Source organism: Scyliorhinus canicula, chromosome 5, assembly GCF_902713615.1.
Source record: "Scyliorhinus canicula chromosome 5, sScyCan1.1, whole genome shotgun sequence".
NCBI lineage: Eukaryota > Metazoa > Chordata > Chondrichthyes > Carcharhiniformes > Scyliorhinidae > Scyliorhinus > Scyliorhinus canicula.
The window spans coordinates 125,741,609-125,762,773 of record NC_052150.1 but is presented as its reverse complement, the minus strand read 5'-3'; the positions used below and the strand labels follow the sequence as shown (position 1 = coordinate 125,762,773).

Below are 21,165 nucleotides of genomic sequence, written 5' to 3'. Positions count from 1 at the left end.
AGTATGTATTTCACAATTGGATTGTTAATTTGCCAAAGCTGAAAGTGTGACCCATGTTATTTTAATTAGAAGCTGAATATGCTAGCACTGTGCTGTTGGATTAGTTTTGTGCAGCATTTACAATGCAATCTTACTCCAGTTTTTTTAGTCCCGAATCTCCTTTAGCATTGATCACTTGTAGAGGATGTGTATTATATAACTTTTTTTTAAATAAACATATTTTATTGAAGTATTTTTTGGTATTATCACAACATAATAAACAATGTACATGAAACTATAAACATAGTGCAAAAGCCGTCTCCCTCCCTTACAGGTCCCACCTTTATTAACCCCCTACGCTAAGCTAAACTACCCTCCCCTTCTGCTGACGATTAATTTTGCGTGAAGAAGTCGACGAACGGTTGCCACCTCCGGGCGAACCTTAACAGTGACCCCCTCAAGGATTTTCTCCAAACAGAGAAAGCTAGCCATGTCCGATAGCAAGGTCTCCAACTTCGGGGACTTTAAGTCCCTCCAAGCTAATAGTATCCGTCTCCGGGCTACCAGGGAAGCAAGGCCAGACGTCTGCCTGCCTTTACCTTCTCCTGGATTCCCGTGTCTTCCTACACCCAGAAAATCGCCACCTCTGGACCCAGCGCCACCCTTGTTTTTAACACCGTGGACATGACATCTACAAACCCTTGCCAAAACCCCCACGCTTCGGACATGCCCAGAACATGTGGACATGGTTCGCTGGTCCTCCGGCACATTTTGCGCAACTGTCCTCCACCCCGAAGAATCTGCTCATAGGGCCACTGTCATGTGAGCCCGGTGAATGACCTTAAATTGTATCAGGCTGAGCCTGGCACATGTTGCGGACGCGTTGACTATTTTCAACGCGTCCGCCCATAGACCATCCTCTATCTCTCCTCCCAGCTCCTCCTCCCACTTGCGTTCCAGCTCCTCGGTCTGCGTCTCCTCTGACCCCATCAGTTCCTTGTAAATGTCCGAGACGCTCCCTTCTCCTACCACCCTCTGGAAACTACCCTGTCCTGAATGCCCCTCAGCAGTAGGAGTGGGAAGGTTGACACCTGTTTAGGTAGGAAGTCCTGCACCTGCAGATACCCGAATTCATTTCCTCTCGCCAACCCAAACTTCTCCTCCAGCACCCTCCTACTCGGAACGCTCCTCTCTATAAACATATCCCCCATCCTCTCAATTCCTGCTCTCCACTATATCCGGAACCCCCCCATCGATACTTTCTGGGGCAAACCGGTGATTATTACAGATTGGGACCAGGCCGATGCTCCCTCTGCTCCCACATGTCTCCTCCATTGCCCCCAGAATCTCAGAGCCGCCACCACCATGGGGCTGGTGGAGTACCGTGCTGGCAGGAACGGCAGAGGTGCAGTTACCAATGCCCCCAAACAGGTGCCCTCGCATGAAGCTGCCTCCATACGCTCCCATGGTGACCACTCCCCCACCACCCACTTCCTGATCATGGCTGTATTCGCCGCCCAGTAATAGTTACTAAAGTTTGGCAGCACCAGCCTGCCCTCTCCCCAATTCCACTCAAGCATTACCTTCCTTATCCGCGGGGCCTTGTCCGCATAAACAAAGCCAGAAATCACTTTGTTGCCCTGTTTTAAAAACGGACCACGGAATAAAGATGGGGAGACATTGAAACATGAACAGGAATCTCGGGAGGACCGTCATCTTCACTGTCTGCAACCTCCCAGCTAATGACAACGGGAGCGCGTCCCATCTCCGAAAATCGTCCTTCATTTGGTCTACTAGCCGGGCCAGATTTAATTTATGCAGCAGGTCCCATTCCCACGCCACTTGAATGCCTAGATACCTAAAGCTTCCCCCTACTAATCTAAACAGCAGCTCCCTCAATCGCCTCTCCTGTCCCCTCACCTGGATCGCAAACATCTCACTTTTCCACATATTTAGTTTATACCCTGAAAACCGGTCAAATTCCCCCAGAATCCTCATGATTTCTTCCATCCCCTCTAATGGGCCCGATACGTACAGAAGCAGGTCGTCTGCATCGAGCAAAGCTCTGTGCTCCACCCCCCCTCACCCCCTGACCAGCCCCTTGAGGCTCTCAGTGCAATTGCCAACGGCTCTATCGCCAGCGCGAACAACAGTGGGGAGAAGGGGCATCCCTGTCTTGTCCCCTGGTCCCCAGTCTAAAATAGTCTGATGTTGTCCTATTCGTCCGTACACTTGCCACAGGAGCCTGATACAGTAACCTGACCCAGTCAATAAAGCCCTGCCCAAATCCGAACCGTCCCACTCCCACAGATAATCCCATTCTACCCAATCAAAAGCCTTTTCTGCATCTATTGTGATCAGTACCTCCAACTCCCTACCTTCTGGGGGCATCATGATCACATTTAACAGCCGTCTTACTTTGGCCATCAACTGCCTACCCTTAACAAACCCCGTCTGGTCCTCCCCAACAACGTCCGGAACACAATCCTCAATCCTGGAGGACAAAATTTTGGTCAGCAGTTTGGCGTCCAAATTCAGCAAATTACATTGGCCTGTAAGACCCACACAGCTCCGGATTCTTGTCCCGCTTCAGAATCAGCGAAATTGTGGCCTGTGACATCGTAAGGGGCAGCACCCGGCTTTCCCTTGCCTCATTGAATGTCCTCATCAACACCGGCCCCAATATCCCAGAGAACTTTTTATAAAACTCCACTGGGTACCCACCTGTTCGACCCGGGGCTTTACCCGCCTGCATGGCCTTCAGACCCTCCACTATCTTTTCCAACCTATCGGGGTCCCCAGCCCTTCTCCCAGCTCCCTGTCCACCTTTGGGAAATTCAGCCCCCCCCCAAGAAGTGCCTCATCCCCTGCGGCCCAAAAGGGGGTTCCGACCTATACAGCCTACTGTAGAAATCCCTAAATGCCTTATTCAACCCTGCTGAATCTCCAACCAGGTTCACATCTCCGTCATTTACTTTCCGTATCTTCCTGCCTGCCTCCCTCTTTCTAAGCTGCTGTGCAAGCATTCTGCTGGCCTTCTCTCCATACTCATTGATCACCTCCCTCGCCTTTCTCAGCTGCTCCAACACCCTCCCTGTGGTTAACAAGTCGAATTCCGCCTGTAGCCTCTGTCATTCCCTTAAAAGCCCTGCTTCTGGGGTCTCTGCATACCTCCTATCGATCTGTAGTATCTCCTTAACCAGTCGGTCCGTCTCTGCCCTAAGCACCTTCTCCCTATGGGCCCGTATCGAGATCAGCTCCCCCCTGACCACCGCCTTCAGTGCATCCCAGACCACCGCTGCCGAAATTTCCCCCGTGTCTTTGACCTGTAGTAGTTCTGAATACATTTCCTCAGCTGCTAGCACACCCCTTTTCAGCCAAAAGTCCCACATCTAACCTCCAGTGCGGGCGCTGGTTACTGTCTTTACTAACCTGCAGGTCAACCCAGTGCGGAGCATGGTCTGAGATTGTGATCACCGAGTACCCACTGTCCAGCACCCCAGCCAGTAAGGCCCTGCTCAGAATGAAGAAATCGATCCGGGAGTACACTTTATGCACATGTGAGTAGGAGGAGAACTCCTTCTCTCTTCCCCCTCCCCCCCCCCCCCCTAGTTCCTTTGCCATTGCTGGCACCCTGCCTTTTTCGAGCTTGACCGGTCCAAGACATGGTCAATAACTGTGTTAAAGTCCTCTCCCATGACCAACCTTTGTGAGTCCAGGTCCGGTATCTTCCCCAGAATCCTCCTTTATAAACTCCACATCATCCCAATTTAGCACATACACATTTACTAATACCACCTGCACCCCCTCCAGTTTCCCACTGACCGTAATGTACCGACCTCCCACATTCAAAATTATTCTACCCTCCTCAAACACCACCCGCTTATTGATCAGTATCGCGACCCCTCTAGTCTTTGAATCCAGTCCCGAGTGAAAGACCTGACTGACCCAGCCTTTCCTCAATCTAATCTGGTCAGTTACTCTAAGGTGTGTCTCCTGCAACATTACCACGTCCGCCTTCACTCCCTGAAGATGCATGAACACACGTGCCCTCTTGACCGGCCCATTTAAACCTCGAACATTCCAGGTGATCAGCCTAGTTGGGGGGCTCATTGTCGTTTCTCCCCCCCCCCCCCCCCCCCCCCTTCGCCGATCAGCCACCCCCTTTTTTGGGCCCGCCTCTAGCCCATGCTCTGCGCCTTCCAGCTCCAGGCAGCCTCCGCCCCAACCTCCTCTCTGTCCCTTGGCCCAAGTCCCTCCCTTGACAGCAGAACATTCCCCCCCCCCCCCCCCCCCCCCCCCCCAAGTAACAACACTCTGTAACCCAACCCCTCTGATAAACCGAACATATGCACACCCCACTGCGCTCCCGTGAGCTAGCCCGCTCAGCTAGCTTGGATAGTCTCCCACCTATTGTTTCTCCCCCCCCCCCCGCCCCCCCCATACAAACATACATCAACATCAAACAATCGCCACACAATTGCCCGACAGAAAAACACCAAAATCTAAACAAGCACACCTCCATCCCCCAACAGTGCAAATGAAAACCTTAGCTCACTCAGCTCTGCCACTGGTCCGAAATCATTACAGAAGACATTACAAACAGCTTCCACAAAATGAAAAACAAGAAACTTTTTGTTTAAAAAAGAACAGAGAAACCAAAATAAAAATAAAAGCATGAACGCTGCATCAGCTGCTCCGTTGACCACTGGGTCGACAAACCAGAGATCCAGTCCTCCGCCATGCTGTCTCCCACTCAGCTTCAGCCCAAGCCTTCTCTGTATTTCTGTTTCTGCCTTTCCGAGAACTTCTAGTCCTTCTCTCCATGCACCGATGTCGGAATTCAGTACACAATTGCCTCTGTCTTCAGTCGTACAGTTCAAGTCCGGTAGAAAATCGGGGTAAAGTTCCAAAAGTCCGACCCAAGCGGGAGTGACCGAATGTGCTACTTACTCCTTCAGAGCTGCCACCAGAAGTCTATTATATAACATTTTATCAAGATTACTAATCTGTAGTCTGTCAATAAGTGCAAATTTGTTTTCTCTAAATTACCATGGAATATTAGCATTCTTTTCAAAGTCAGTGGGGCAGCATGGCTAGGTGAACTGTTGTCCAATGTAGGAAGAAAACCAGCAATATCCCAACGAGTTGCAAAGCTAAGTTACCACCTCTCTCCTGGAATCAGTTCTACCTGCCACTCCTCAAATTTCCACAGCACAGCCCTTTTATGTCCAGGTGCCCACACTTACCAGCTGCTGTGGATCCCCCTGACCCAATAAGCATGCGGCTCACAATGCCCTCTCCTTGTCCCCGCAGGTGAAGATAGCCCATAATAAACAGGAAAAGGCCAAGATACCGGATGAGGGGGGGGGGGGGGGAGAAAGAAAGAAAGAAATCCCAGAGATTAGAGTCCTCACTCCCTCTGAGGAATGGGCTCTGGAAATCGCATCGGCCTCTTGAGTGTTTGTGTCCAAAGCATGCCTCAGTCCATGCCGACCATTATAACGGCATTCTAGAACAAGAGGTCATAAGAGGTGTCAAATTTAAAACTGAGTTGAGGAGAAAGTACTTCCACCAATGTTTTGAAGGGTCGTGAATCTGTGGAATTAACTATGCCCGAGTGCAATGGATGCTGGGACAGTGAGTAAATTTAAAGAGAAATTAGACAGATTTTTAATTGGTAGTGGGTTGAAGGGTCATAGAGAACAGGTAGAACAGTGGAGTTGAGGCCAAGATGAGATCAGCCATGATCGAGTGGCTGAGCCGACTCAGTGGACCAAATGGTCTCATTCTGCTCCTTTCTCTTGTGAACCTATGGCTGAGGGCCTCAACATTATGTCCAACCACTGAGGGACGTGTCTCAGTTGCAGGTGGACATTGCTGAGGCACTGTAGTGCATGGCCCAGTGACTGAGGATCATCGCCAAGGGTGTCAACACTGTGGTGTAGACAAAGGGGTGTCTCTGGGACTGGCAATGGCAGATGACTTGAGACCACTGGAGCTCGTTGTAGCTGCCCCTCCATCCCATGGAGTCCCCCAGACCCCTGTGGACACCGTCAGTATGGAGGAAGCGCTGAAGGCCAACCCGGGGCCTGCCTCCAAGGAGACTATGGCATCCTCCAGTTCTTCTGAATTCCCCCACCTGACGATGACAGCGGGCAGAACAGGGTGGCATGGAGATGCCAGTGGCACTGGAAGTCGGCCGGGGCTCCCCTGACTCCAGGCCCTCCAGAAAATGTCCACCAAGGGCATCAAAGTCTCCTGGAAAGCAGCGGGCTGCCTTCACCTCTGATGAGCATCCTAGGGACACACCGCGATGTAGCACTAGACCACGAAAGATCAACAAGAGTGAGGAGCACTGAGTGGGCACTGGTGGGATCTCTATCTATAACTAGCAAAAATGGAAATGTCCAACGTTCACTACCAAAACATTTCACACCTGATTCATGCGAAGCCTCTGTCACGTTAATTCTGACAGCGGGCATGCCCGCACCCAACCCCCGTTGCCCCTCTGCTCCCCCCCGCCCCCCGAGCACAGTGGTGCAAGATCAAAAGCCCCAATGCAGATCCTGTTCAGAGGATGGTGTGAGTGCTGTAAGCAGAAAGACAGGAGTCAGACTTTAGCAGAAAGTGAGGGGCACCAGAGCTTTCCTCAGTGAGTTATCATCACTCTCCAGACTTGTCTAGTGACCTTGCTGATGTTGCTGACACTGGTCTATTACTTTGAAGTAATGTCACACAGACCCTTGAAGTGGAGCGAGGAAGAGAGTGGTAGGTTGGGAAGGGAGAGGGTGGTGGGAGAGGAATGGTGTTAAGGGAGGAGGGGATGGAAATGTGGGTTGGGAGAGATTGGGGAGGGTTAAGGGGGCGGGAGTGAAATTTGAGGGGGGAGGAAATGTGGGTTGGAGAGGGAAAAGACATTGGGTGATGGGAGGGGAAAGAGATGAGGAGTGGGTGTTGTTGAGCTAACGGACACAGCCTCGTCCTAGGAGAATCTGGAGGTGATAAGAGTCTCCTTGGTTGTCCTTGTATGTCGGATCCTCTCCGCAGCCCGTCCTCCATCCTCCGGCTCCTCCTCGGCCTCGCCCTCGCCCTGAAGCCGATCCTGGTCTGCCTCCTCCTCAGGCGGGTCCACATGTCCCTCTACTGCCTCCTCCTTTCTTCTCTTCCCAGCATGTCATCCTGTTGCTGTGCCAGATTGTAGAAGGCACAGCAGACCACCACAAAGCGGGAGACTGTCTGGGGAGTATACTGCAGCACACCGCCAGAGCGGTCAAAGCTTCAGAACTGTGTTTACAGCAGCCCAACGACAGCACGGGTGGCAAGGTGAAATGAAATTAAATGAAAATGAAAATCTCTTATTGTCACAAGTAGGCTTCAATGAAGTTACTGTGAAAAGCCCTTAGTCGCCACATTCTGGCGCCTGTTCGGGGAGGCTGGTACGGGAATTGAACCGTGCTGCCGGCCTGCCTTGGTCTGCTTTCAAAACCAGCGATTTAGCCCAGTGTGCTAAACCAGCCCCAATGTGGGCCTCATTGTCTTGGTCAGAAGCCTCTACACTGGCGACTCAGCCATGTTCTCAGTAGGTATCCCTTGTCCACAACAAGGCAATCTCATCCTGGGTGGTCCTCTAAGACACCAGGAATTTGAGTGTCCCAGAATGTAGCTGTCATGCATGTTCCCTGGGTAGCGGATGCACACGTGTATGATTCCGAGGCGGTGGTTGCCCATGATCTGAGCAATCGGGAAGTGAAACCGCCTCATGTTAATATAGGGCTCTCCCTGATGCTCCGGTGCTCGCAGTGCGACATGTGTGCTATTGATATCCTCGTGGACCTTGGGTATCCTGGTGATGGCAGCAAATCCTGCTGTCTGTGCATCTTAGTGGGCCTGGTCCTGGTCGATATTGATATAGTCTGATTCCTGGGCATATAGAGCATCCATCACCTCCTGGGTGCATCTGTGGGCGGAAGATTGGGATATGCCACATATGTTCCCTGCTCGAACCTTGGAATGACCCAGTGACATAGGTGTTGAGGGCTACAGTGACCTTCATGGCCTCAGAGTGGGTGTCCTCCTCCTCCACAGGGTGCCATGTCCATGAGGACATGTCACAGGTGCCACATTGTCTCTCTGCTGTGATTTGAGTCATCTGTGGCATATGGTGTCTGTCAGCTGAGGAATGACCAACGACGCTTGTACACCTTGGGCCGTCGCTGGCCTCCCTTTCTGGCTTGCTCCTCAGCCTGATGGGTGGCCAGGTTTTCTGGATGTGCGGCAGTCCCCTGCACATGGGGTTCGCTGCTGTTGTCGGTGCTGCCTGCGACGGTGTCTGGCTGCCTCAAATGCCACAAGCACAGAGGTTATCCTCTGCAGGATGCACACCAGCAGAGATAGGTTTATCTGGATGAATTGGAGAAGGAGAGAGATCACCAATCCATTAGGTCTTCCATCTTGGGACCCTTTAACCCCCCCCCCCCCCCCAAGTCTCCCACACCCTTACCATGACTGTCCTGCCTTCTCTGAGTGCCATCCCGCGAGACAGTTATGCTGACAAACCTTCTCTCCACACTCTCTCTTTCCCGGCCTTATCAGAAGCTCTCAGACCCTAGATTACAGCTAGGAATGTTAGGGAGGCCATGCTTAGCTGCCCTATGCTTGACCTTTGACAGAAAGAGGATTTTTAGTGGTGAAGATCTGCTCTTTACTAGTTGATTGTTGACAGCTGCCAATGCTCCCAAAATACAGGCACGCTGTTCAATCGGAGTGGCCATTGCACTGATCTTGTGGAGACAAAGTCCTGACCTCGCATTGAGGTTACACACCATTGTGTTGTGTCGCTCTGCCATCTTGCTAAGTGTGATTGATTCTGAATAGATATAGCAACTCAAGACTAGGCAGCAGTAGTAGAATTGTACTCTGTCAAAATCTGTAACCTCATGGCCTGGCATTATCCCACCCTACTATTACCACCAAGCCAGGGATCAACCCTGGTTCAGCGAAGAGTGCAAGAGGGCATGCTAGGAACAATACTAGGCATACTGGTATCAACCTAGCAAAGCTACAACACAGGACTATTTTCATGCCAAATAGCATAAGCAGCAAGTGAGAAGCGAACCCATGATCAATGGATAAGATCTAAGCCCTGCAGTCCTGCCACATCCAGTTTGAATGGTGGTGGGCAATTTCCGCAAATATCCCCATCCCCAGTGAGGGAGGAGCCCAGCGCAAAGAATCATAGAATTTACAGTGCGGCGAGGCTGAAGCATTTACAACCATCTTCAGCCAAAAGTGTTGAGTGGATAATCTATTTTAGTCTCCTCCAGAGTCCACAGCACCACAGATGCCTGTCTTCAGCCAGTTTGATTCACTCCACGTGATATCAAGAAATGACTGAAGACAGTGGATCTTAGAATCATAGAATTTACAGTGCAGAAGGAGGCCATTCGGCCCATCCAGTCTGCACCAGCTCTTTGAAAGAGCACCCTACTTAAGCCCACGCCTCCACCCTATCCCTGTAAGACCATAACCCCACCTCACCTTTTTGGACATTAAGGGCAATTTATCATGGCCAATCCATCTAACCTGCACATCTTTGGACTGTGGAACGAAACCGGAGCACCCGGAGGAAACCCACTCTGACACGGGGAGAATGTGCAGACTCCGCAGACAGTGACCCAAGCGGGAATCGAACCTGAGACCCTGGGGCTGTGAAACAACTGTGCTCACCACTGTGCTATCGTGCTGCCCTTGCGCTACCGTACTTCCCTCGTGCTACCCGGACAATATTCATGCAATAATACTGAAGACTTGTGCTCCAGAACTTGCTGCGCCCCTAGCCAAGCTGTTCCAGTACAGCTACAACACTGGCACCTAACAGGCAATGTGGAAAATTGCCCAGTTATGTCCTGTACACAAAAAGCAGGACAAATTCAACTCTGCCAATTGCCGCCTACTCTCAATCATCCGGCATCAACAGTGCTATCAAGTGACACTTAGGCAACAATAACCTGCCCACTGATGCTCAGTTTGGGTTCCGCCAGGGTCACTCGGCTCCTCATTACAGCATTGGTTCAAACATGGACAAAAGAGTTGAGCTCCAGAAATGAGGTGAGAATGACTGCCCTTGACATTAAGGCAGCATTTGATCGTGTATTACACCAAGGAGCCCTAACTAAACTGGAGTCAATTGGAATCGGGGGTGAAAATGTTCCACTGGTTGGAGTCAAAACTAGCACAAAGGAAGATGATTGTGGTGAATGGAGGTCAGTCATCTCAGTCCGGGACATCACTGCAGGAGTTCCTCAGGGGAATGTCCTAGGCCCAACCATCTTCAGCTGCTTCATCAATGACCTGCCTTCCATCATAAGGTCAGATGTGGGAATGTTCGCTAATGATTGCACACATGGGGCGAAATTCTCTGACCCCCAGCAGGGTCGGAGAATCGCCTGGGGCCGCCGAAAATCCGGCCCCCGCCGTGGCAGAGATTCTCCGCCACCTGGGAAGTGGCGGTGGCGGGAATCTCGCCACTCCGACCAGCGAGGCCCCTGCGGTGATTCTCCGGCCCGAATGGGCCGAAGTCCCGCCGCTGGCAGGCCTCTCCTGCCGCCGAGGTTTGAACCACCTCTGGAACGGTGGGATCAGCGGCGCGAGCGGGCCCCCGGGGTCCTTGGGGGGGGGGGGGGGGGCGAGGGGCGATTGGACCCCGGGGGGTGCCCCACGGTGGCCAGGCCCGCGATCGGGGCCCCCCGCTCAGACTCCGGGCCAGTGCCCTGGGGGCACTATTTCTCTTCCGCGGCCGCCACGGCCTCCGTCATGGCGAAAGTGGAAGAGAAACCCACATCGCGCATGCGCCGGTGGTGACGTCACCGCCGGCACATGCGCGGACCAGCGAAAGCCTTTCAGCCAGCCCCGATGCCGGGGGCGCTGGTTTTTTGCGCCAGTCTTCTGGTGCCAACCGCTCCGGCGCGGGGCTGGCCCCCAAAGGTGGGGAGAATTCCCCACCTTTGGGGAGGCCTGACCCCTGAGTGGTTGGCGCCACTCCCCTACGCCGGGACCCTCCGTCACGCCGGGTAGGGGAGAATCCAGCCCATGTTCACTACCATTCGCGACTCCTTAGACACTGAAGCAATCCATGTCCAAATACAGCAAGACCTGTACAATTTCCAGGCTTAGGTTGACAAGTTGCAAGTAACTTTCGCTCCACACAAATGACAGGCAATGACCATCTTCAATAAGAGAGTATCAAACCATCGCCCCCTTGACATTCAATTACCATTGATCACAAACTGAACTGGACTAGCCATATAAATGCTGTGGCTGCCAGAGCAGGACATAGGCTAGGAATCCTGTGGTGAGCAATTCAACTCCTGACTCTCCAATGCCTGTCCACCAGCTACAAAGCACAATTCAGGAGTGTGAAGGGATACTCCTCACTTGCCCAGATAAGTGCAGCTGAAACAACATTCAAAGCTCGACGCCATCCAGGACAAAGCAGCCCACTTGATTGGCACCCTTTCCACAAACATTCACTCCCTCCACCATGGATGCACAGTAGCCACAGTGTATACCATCTACAAGATGCATTGCAGGAACTCACCAAGGCTCCGCAGGCAGCACACAACAACTACCATCTGGAAGGACCAGGGCAGCAGATACATAGGAACCCCACCACCTGGAAGTTCCCCTCCAAGTCACTCACCACACTGACTTGAAAATATATCACCGCTCCTTCACTGTTGGATCAAAATCCTGGAACTCCTTCCCGAATAGCATAGTGGGTGTACCTACACCACATTGCCAGCAGCAAGAAGGCAGCTTACCACCATCTTCTCATGGGCAATTGGGGATGGGCAATAAATGCTGGTCAAGCCAATAAAGCCCACATCCTGTAAAAAATGAATTAAAAAATTTAAAATAGCCTTCAGCTGTGAACCTTCAATAAATGCTGTGGCTGCAAGAGCAGTCAAATGGGGTGAAATTTACTTTCAGGAGCGAAGCTTCAACAGGGTTCTGACTTGGAAGAGTGATGGAACAGATAGGCTGCAGCTGTGGATGCCTCTGTTACGGGTCTCCACAATATTTCAAGATAGCTTGAAGGTCTCATAGACGCGAGCTGTGCCCCTGAGCTGCATGCCAGGAAATAGAAATGGCTATTCACCATCTCACTTCCCTCAGTAGCCATTGCACCAGCGTCACATTTTTGAAAGGAAGTACAAAACGACGCCAGCGTAACTTTGCTGGGGAATTGGATAATTCCTGGGAGGTCGCTACATTCGGCTTCATTCTCATTAATGAGATTGAAATGCATGCAAATTAGGATTAATTATATTCTTGCCATTTTTGGGCAAGATCTGGAACTTGCCATCAGGAGCCGGCCGGGTGAAATATTTTGCCCTCTCCTGCTATTCATCCTACATACCCTGACCTGCACCAGCCACAAAGCGGTTGCTGAATCATAGAAGCTTTATTGTAGATTGAAAAGAGTTTTTTTTGGAAGAATGGTGGAGTCAAAGAGAAATTTTGAGATGTGGAAGTTTGCAGGCAACTGTTCCTTTGAATAGTGAGAGGTAGTCTTGGAGTCTGGGTGTGTGGTGGGGGATTGATGTGCCTGACAGTTGTAGAGCTTTGGTTGTGGAACCACTGAGATGATTATGGATGGGTTTTGCCTCATTGAAGAAGCAGTTTTCTTTGTTTGAGAAAACTAGGAGAGTTCTCTTGGTAGATTGGAGCATTGGCTTGGAAAATGGTGGCACTGAGAAAAGAGGCATTACGACATATACAGGGGTCATTTGAAACTGCAATGGATTGAAAGCAATTTCTGCTTTTTAAAGCCAATAAATGGCCCTCCCATGAAAGAACCCTTGTTATATTGAACCATTCTGTGAATGTGTGGATTTCATTTGTAGTTATAGTGGGGGGGATTGGGGTGCAACATTCCTGTCTAGAAGTATGAAGAGGATTTCTGAGCTTTGTGAGTTGTGGGGAGAGGAACATTGAGTGGCACGAGACTGAGGTGAGTGTAGGTCATAACATTGTTTGGGCTGGGTTCAGATACTATTTGCAGGTCAGGGCAATTTTATGGGAATTCTCTTGGTGTTATTTCAATTAAAACAGTTTGTAGAATCCGAGGAGGAAAGTCCAGAATGTGAATTTTCAAATAAGGCTAGAAATTACCAGAAATCTGACAATTTAAGTGGGTCGGTGCGGACTCGAGGGGCCGAGTGGCCTCGTTCTGCACTGTATGCTCTTATGTTCACCCGTCTCCACAACCCAAGTAACTCCCCCAGAGGGAGAGGCTGTACTTGAGAGATTATTGTGCTGTTAGGACCGTGAAAATGTAATTTGTGGTATCCAACCATTCAAAGTCAAATAGTATAGATTGACATCCTGAAGTTTAAAAGCTTCAATCTCCAAGGACAAATTTTATCATTCGGGAATTTTTTTTTCAACTTATTTTCTCATTGCTTGGATATCTTTTTATTAGGATAAATAACTGGTTGAGATAATGACCTGTATTTTGCATTTGTGTTAATGGCAAAACTGTAAACTCTGTGAAACCAACAGCAACTTCTCACATTTCCCAGTTAAATGTGGAAAATCAGAAGTTATCGTTAGTGATTCCCTGCTCCTCCCAAGATGGAAATCAATGAGAGACCACTGAATATGAACTTCCACTTTTTACATTGACTTGCTGTCAAAATTTCTGGATTAGCTACACTTTGGTAACAATGTAGTAAGTCATAATCACTGCTGACTAACATTTCCAGCCCCAAGAAACTAGTTTTATATCCATGGAATAACCAATTTGTCCATCCCATTATAATGAAAACCCATAGATTTTTAAAAAAATAATTAATTATTTTTAAAGATTTGATATTTCAATTTTTTCCTTAATCCCATGTGTGTTTTCCAATTTTTATTTCACTTTTTGTAAAATTATAGAATGCCAGTGATAAAACATATTGTTGCTTCTAGTTTTGCTGTTAGTGAGAATTCTTCAATGTGATTGGCTCCTTAGCCTGTTTGCGATATCATAGCTGTTTGATACCATCACAGTTTTTGAATGCTGGCGAGCCCCTGTAGCTAGTGCCACAACTAAATTAACCTTTGGGAAAGATACAGTTCACACCATAAAATATTTTTGTTGCAGTGAGTGCAAAATCCGGCCTGCTAAATTCATACAGAGCAGAGTTTAACTTGAAACCTCCTTGGTCTGTTTGGCTCATTTACACACTGGAAAGATTTTCTGTGGTTTAGTGTATGATAGCCGAGTGGTTATGTGACTGGATTTATAACTAAGATGCCTGGGCTAATAATCTAGAAAATGAGTTCTAACCCCATCACGGCAGTTTAGGGATCTGAATTCAGTTTATACGTAAGTGAGTTGGAAATAAAGTAAAAATGACTGTATGAAAAATATAACTCTGCTCAACTATGAATTCCTGGGCAGCACGGTGGCCTAGTGGTTAGCACAACCGCCTCACGACGCTGAGGTCCCAGGTTCGATCCCGGGTCTGGGTCACTGTCCATGTGGAGTTTACACATTCTCCCCGTGTCTGCGTGGGTTTCGCCCCCACAACCCAAAAATGTGCAGAGTAGGTGGATGGGCCACGCTAAATTGCCCCTTAATTGGAAAAAATAATTGGATAATCTAAATTTATTTTAAAAAACTATGAATTCCTTTCTAAAATCAATAAAATACAATATTTGTTTTGATGATTACACATTTTAAAATATTTATTTGAGACAGAAAATTTGAAAAGAATGTTGAATGTATTTCACACTTCCACTTAGAAAAGGGAGATGGTGATGTAGGTATAATATCTCAAACACAGCTACTCCCGTTCTGAGTGGCTTCGCGAACCAGGCTTGTGTCCCCTGTTCGTTCCAATTTTCCTGAACCCTCACCTAAGAAACCGTCAGGTTTGAGGTACTCTACCTATATAGTTTGGTTTTGCTGAGATAATGTCTGCCTTCAGAATGTTCAGATTGTTTAAAATAAATACAGCAAATATGCTAAAGATTCGCAATGTGTTATAATACTACTGCAAATGCATATGTTGTTTTTAATATATTTTTAAAAAAATCTTCAGGTGTAAAGAAAAGAAGTATGATTATCGAAACCTTCCAACTACCTCTGTGGTAATAGCATTTTATAATGAGGCCTGGTCAACACTCCTGCGGACAGTGCACAGTGTTCTTGATACTTCACCCAATATTCTATTGAACGAGCTTATTATAGTGGATGATTACAGTGACCGAGGTTGGTACAGACTTGCCAAGTGCATCATTTCCCATACCTGTTTTAAACAAATGCATGTTCATATGCACAGATTTGAATTATACTTATAAAGTCACTCTTGAGTTATGTGCTCAGCCTTAGCTGAAAGACTGAATGGAATTTTTGAGTTCGCATTTGCTCCCCAAATCGTTTAGTCTCCAAAGTAATCCAAAGATCAAGAAGCAGTTGTCCAGTGATATATTCAGAAGTGATGTGCTTCTGCAGTCATTTTGTTTGTTCAGTTGTAATACTTATTTTAATAATTGCTTGGATTATTGTTTTTTGTCCTTGAGTATGTTTTTAAATAAAAGTTACAGCAGTGATTTCCTCACTCGTCAACATCTTATCTATGAATGTGTTCTAATCAACATGCAACTATTTATGTTCTCATTTGCCACTTCAGGTTCTGATCTGATCTTTTGATGGGGGGCAAATTTAACGGGGCTCAACATTCGGGAGTCTCTGAATCCACAAATCCTTAATGGATAAGCAAATGCTATATGAAGCTTTTGCAGCAATTACAAAGCCTACTTTTAAATTGGTGGGTTTTAAAATAGTTATGTCGTCTAAATACTTTCAAATAATCCTGAAAAGCTGTTTGTTGTGAGTTCTCCCTTAGCTGAGTTGTAATCCAGTGGTGGTGGAATTTTTGTTTTTCTTCTATCTTCAGTAGGTGCTTATTAAGGAAACTGATCCATGAATAGTTTCCCTATGGTGCTGCAAAGCTCTCAGGAATTTTGTTTACAAAATGTTTGTTTAGCATCCATAGTTTAGTATTTCTGCTGTAGAAATGATTCCGTGTTCATGTTGGCTTGACAAGGCACAGTAAGCACCAAATTTTGCTCTTCCACCCCTCTATATCCTTGTTATTTTAAAGTTTAATTTAAAGTTGTATGTTCAGTGAGCAGTGATTAAGTTGTTCAGTGACTGCTGATCTGATGTAAAAGTGTTCTGAAACTTCACTTAGAAGCCAAACGCCAGTTTGTACAAAATATGTGAATTTACAATGCGTCATATTCTCTGTTCTGTGCAACAATATCTTTTTGATGTAATAAAACATCCTAGGGAGCTTCACAGAGTTAAATTTGTCACTGGGTCACCTAGTGATACATACTTGGTCAAAAAGAGAGGTTTTGAGGAGTGACTGATTAAAGGAGAGAGAGGTTTAGAGAGGATGCTATCTGAATAATTAATTTTGTTTTTATGCATGTTGGGCTGTAGAATAGATAACTTACACGATGATAAATGATTATTTTTTAGCGTTCTGTGCTGGTAAAAAATACTAGGTGGACTAAATCGTGCCAATAATTATAAGAAACTGTTTCAATGGGCAAGGCTCTTCAAAACTTAAAAGCTGTGCAAGATGGTGTAATCTTTTTTACATGTCCGGGAACGTAAATTTATAATGGCACTTCAATGTGAATTAATATTAGCAGTTGAAGGGGGAAATGGAAAACAAAATCAGACACCCAATCTTGTCTTGTTAATGAAGGAAGTTTCAGGGTTCATTGTATTAATATGAAAAGCCTGAACATTGAAGTCACTTTAACAGCACTAATGTCATTTGGTAAGGAGGAGGGGACAAAATAAAGCTTCAAATCTTCAACGGCTATGTCCTTGTGTCAAATATGAGAACATAAGTTGGTTATGTGAGCAAGTAACTTATTTTGGAAGCTGGTGTTTTGTTCTTCTAGTTCTACATTGGGATGAAATTGCAGTGGTCTCCTAATTTGCACCTTTCTCCTCCGTTGATTCCCGGTTTTTCATGCATTGAATCGGTTCAAGTCCCTCCGTGGCATTGATCCATCTTATTTCTGTACTCTTCTCCAGTCTTGTGTATCTAATCCTCAGTCTCCTGTTCCATTCTTCTGTTCCACCTTTGGTAGTCTGAACAAAGCTTTCTGAATTAACCTTGTTAAACATCTTCACCTATTTCGCTGCATTTAAAACTTTTGAAAACTCACCTCTTACAGTTCCCACAGAAGTTTCGCATCCACCCTTCTCACTGTGAAACTAGGCCACGCAGAACAATTCCAAAGTGTTCTTTTGTAAATAATGACATTCTAAAGTAATATCTTTCTATCTCATTGTCCTTTGAAAATCTTTTCCGTCAATTTATTTTTTGTATCCTGTGAATAAATTGTTTTCAATATGCATAAGTAAAATGGAAATTTTCCTGCTTGTTCAAGAAGTATGAATCTTGTGAAATAAACATTGCCTCCTATGCATGAAGGCCTGGTTGAATGAGATTTAAAGTTGTAACTGAAAGGAGTAAGTGAAAAAAAGTGTTAAGAACTGTTTGTGTGTGTTGCTACAGTGAGGGTGGTATAGCAAAGTGCATTATTACAAATTCTGCAAAAAGTTGAGCCAAAGTAGAAGCCCGTCTATCTAGCCTTTATTTATTTTTTGTTTTAACAGAACACCTGAGGAAACCTTTAGAAGTCTATGTAGCTGATCTTCGCAAAGTGCGGTTGATCCGTGCACGGAAGAGAGAAGGCTTAGTTCGTGCACGATTGCTTGGTGCATCTGTTGCAACAGGTGACGTCTTGACCTTCTTGGACTGTCATTGTGAGTGCCATATAGGTTGGCTGGAACCATTATTGGAAAGGTAGATTGAACTCTTAATTCTAGTATATCCCCACTTTTAGCGTTCGCGTCACTGTCTGATGTCAATTAAAGAGAATTATGTAGGATCTACAACACCGAAGAGAACTGTTCTGCCCAACCAGTCCATGCTGTTGTGTTCTACTTGAGCCTCCTTCCATCCTCGTCGTCCAATTTTTTCACCATAACTCTCTACTTGCTTCATCTTCATGCTTATCTAGCTTCTCCTTAAATGCATCCATACTTCAGTTCAACTACTCCCCCTGGAGGCGAGTTCAACATTCTTGCCACTCAATGGGTGAAGTTGCCTCTAAACTCCCAATTTGATTTATTTGTGACTACCTTCTATCAACGGCCTCTGGTCTGTTTTTCCACCACAAACTCTGGACTGGATTTTCATACAATGGAGTAGGTAGACACACAAGCGGGTGGGCAGATAGTTAATTTCAGAGCTCCAAAGGCATGCTAGCTTTTTAGTGTGGTTCTGCTTCCCAGTGATTTTTGGTGGAGGTGCCATTTCTTGTGCAGTGGTAACCTTCCTGAAAATGACGAGCCATCCGTTTATCAGGAAAACTAGCCAATCGAAACAAAGCAATTTTGGAAGGGAGTCGAGGGTGCAAGGTCATAACTACAATAACTTTTAGAGAGCACCTCTTTAATATGATGAAATATCCCAAAGTGTTTCACAAGAGCACTATAAAGTAAAATATGAAACCAAGCTACATGAGATATTAGATCAGTTGACCAAAAGCTTGGTCAAAGAGGTAGGTTTTTAAAGAATTTCTTCAAGGAGAAAAGCGAGTTGGAGAAAGGGTAATCCAGAGCTTTTGACTGAGGCAAATGAAGGCATACTCACAAATAGTGGAGCAATTAACATTAACTGCACAAGAGGCCAGAATTAGATATCTTGGTGGGTTGTGAACCTGGAAGAGAGAACAAAGATATGGAGGGATTTAAAAAACAAGGATGAGAATTTAAAAATCAAGATGTTGCTTAACTGCAGCTGATGGGGCAGCACGGTAGCATGGTGGTTAGCATAAATGCTTCACAGCTCCAGGGTCCCAGGTTCGATTCCCGGCTGGGTCATTGTCTGTGCGGAGTCTGCACGTCCTCCCCGTGTCTGCGTGGGTTTCCTCCGGGTGCTCCGGTTTCCTTCCACAGTCCAAAGATGTGCGGGTTAGGTGGATTGGCCATGCTAAATTGCCCGTAGTGTTCTAAAAAGTAAGGTTAAGGGGGGGGTTGTTGGGTTACGGGTATAGGGTGGATACGTGGGTTTGAGTAGGGTGATCATTGCTCTGCACAACATCGAGGGCCGAAGAGCCTGTTCTGTGCTGTACTGTTCTATGTTCTATAAAGTGGGCCAGCAGGCACAGGGGTAATTGGGGCAAAGGACTTGCTATGATTGCAGTAGACTTTTGTCCATGAGGTATGTCGATGAAGAGAATGTGGCATCTTTGCTGGTGCCAATTAAAGTTTAAAAACTCACCACTATTCTTAGAATTCCCCCTATACCAAAAAGGGTTGATATTCTAAATGGTGAACAGGGATTCTCACTGACTCCGATGCAGGCTTCAGTGGGTGCTGCTCAGGTCAAACTATATTTTCAAGTTATCCCCGGTATAACCCATATCTTCACCGAAGAAATTTACCTACTTACCCCTTAGTAGCATTGATATCCTAGGTCCTGCATTGCTAGGTAAGTAAAGTAGGCTAATAACCACTGTTTCAGGTTAAAACTTTTAAGTTATTTTATTATTATATATTTTCTTTTCTTTTAAAAGATGCAATCACTGTCTTTACAGAAAATAAAAAGATCTTGCTTCTGGATCCTTTTGGTTGGTTGAAGGGACCTTCAGGCCCAACTTGACAATCAATCTTCTTTTAAAAATCTTGTCTTCTTTAGATGTATTCGCTGGTGAGCTCGATTGCTATGTCCTATTTTTCCCATGTACCGAGCTGTGAGAGCTGGCTCTGCTGGCTGTCCCCTTTCTTCGGGTTTATATATTTTTCTAACAGTTATTAAGTTTTTATGACTTTATTGTAAAGTAACTTTTACTTCCCTTGGATTGTAAAAGGCACCTTTTTAATCTGAATTTTTCTAACACAGCTAAGTATTCATTTTGGGCATGGCCTCAGCCCTCCGATCTGATTACATTGTCCTTTGTGATGTTCAAAGTTCCTTTGGGATATTCAAAAATGCTTTGGTTTCAATAGGGGTGTGAATTTTGGTTCCTGTCATTCCTATAGTTTTATTTTCCAATTGTCTCCCCAGCTCATAATTTTGACTTTGATTTCGGCTTTAAATTATGTTTCTCGTCGACTGATAGTCTTCAATTTTCTTTAATTTAGCTGGTGTTAGCAGAATTTCACACCTAGAATTGTCACCAAATTTAACTGAACCTCATCCTTTCCCAGCCAGATGCTTACTAAGATAGTTAATTCCAATGAAGGTGTGAACCATTGTTTTTAGCTTCATACAAAAATCCTGTTTGGGAGAAGGAACATGCATTTTATAATCCTGCTCTTTGCAGCTGCTGTTAACCCTTCGTGGGATCTTTCCCTACATTCTCTCATGTTTCTTAAATCAGGTATTGCCAGACTTCCATGTTTCAAATGAGACATCTTTCCATATAATCAATTACGCAATCATGGAGATCGGTATATTTAAGAGCAGTGTATGAATGGGGAAGGATCAGAGAGCTCCTCCTTTAGTGCCACACTGTGATCTTTGAGAGTTTTGAGGTCAGAGTTTGATCTCAGCACTGGAACAATTAGGGGAAAGTGAATCCCCAGTGGGGCAGTGGAGGGGAGTCCAGACAAGCATTTTGTTTATTACTCATTCATGGTATGTGGGTGTCATTGGCTAGGCCAGCATGTATTGTTCGTCCCTAATTGCCTTTCAGAACTGGTACTGTACCTAGCAAGAAAGATGGTGGCAGAATTGTGTCTTTGTTGCGTGGGTCTTTTCTTTTTTTTTTTTAAATAATGTTTATTGAGATTTTCCAAAACAGAAAATAACAACAAGAAACCAGTATTAGCAACAACAAAAAGAAAAACACACTAACCCCAAAACCAACCCCCCCCCCCTCCCCCCCCCCCCCCCCCCCCCCCCCCCCCCAGTAACTACAAAAAGAAGAAATAGATGAACACTCGGCATATTCAATAAACACATATACACATTTCTCCCTTCCCCCGAAACAAACCTCCCTTCCTCCCCCCCCCCCCCCGGGTTGCTGCTGCTGCCGGCCTATTTTCCTACCGTTCTGCCAGGAAGTCCAGGAAAGGCTGCCACCGCCTAA

The 21,165-nt window shown here is 46.6% G+C and overlaps 1 protein-coding gene across 1 annotated transcript in view; it reads left to right on the top strand.

Moving 5' to 3' along the window:
• The window catches only part of galnt12 (UDP-N-acetyl-alpha-D-galactosamine:polypeptide N-acetylgalactosaminyltransferase 12), a 99,570-nt gene that overhangs the window by 24,623 nt on the left and 53,782 nt on the right, over positions 1–21,165 (top strand). Inside the window, exons 2-3 of the mRNA XM_038797584.1 lie at positions 15,075–15,244; positions 17,681–17,870. Of these exons, the coding sequence (XP_038653512.1) occupies positions 15,075–15,244; positions 17,681–17,870 (360 nt within the window). The remainder of the gene's footprint in view (positions 1–15,074; positions 15,245–17,680; positions 17,871–21,165) is intronic.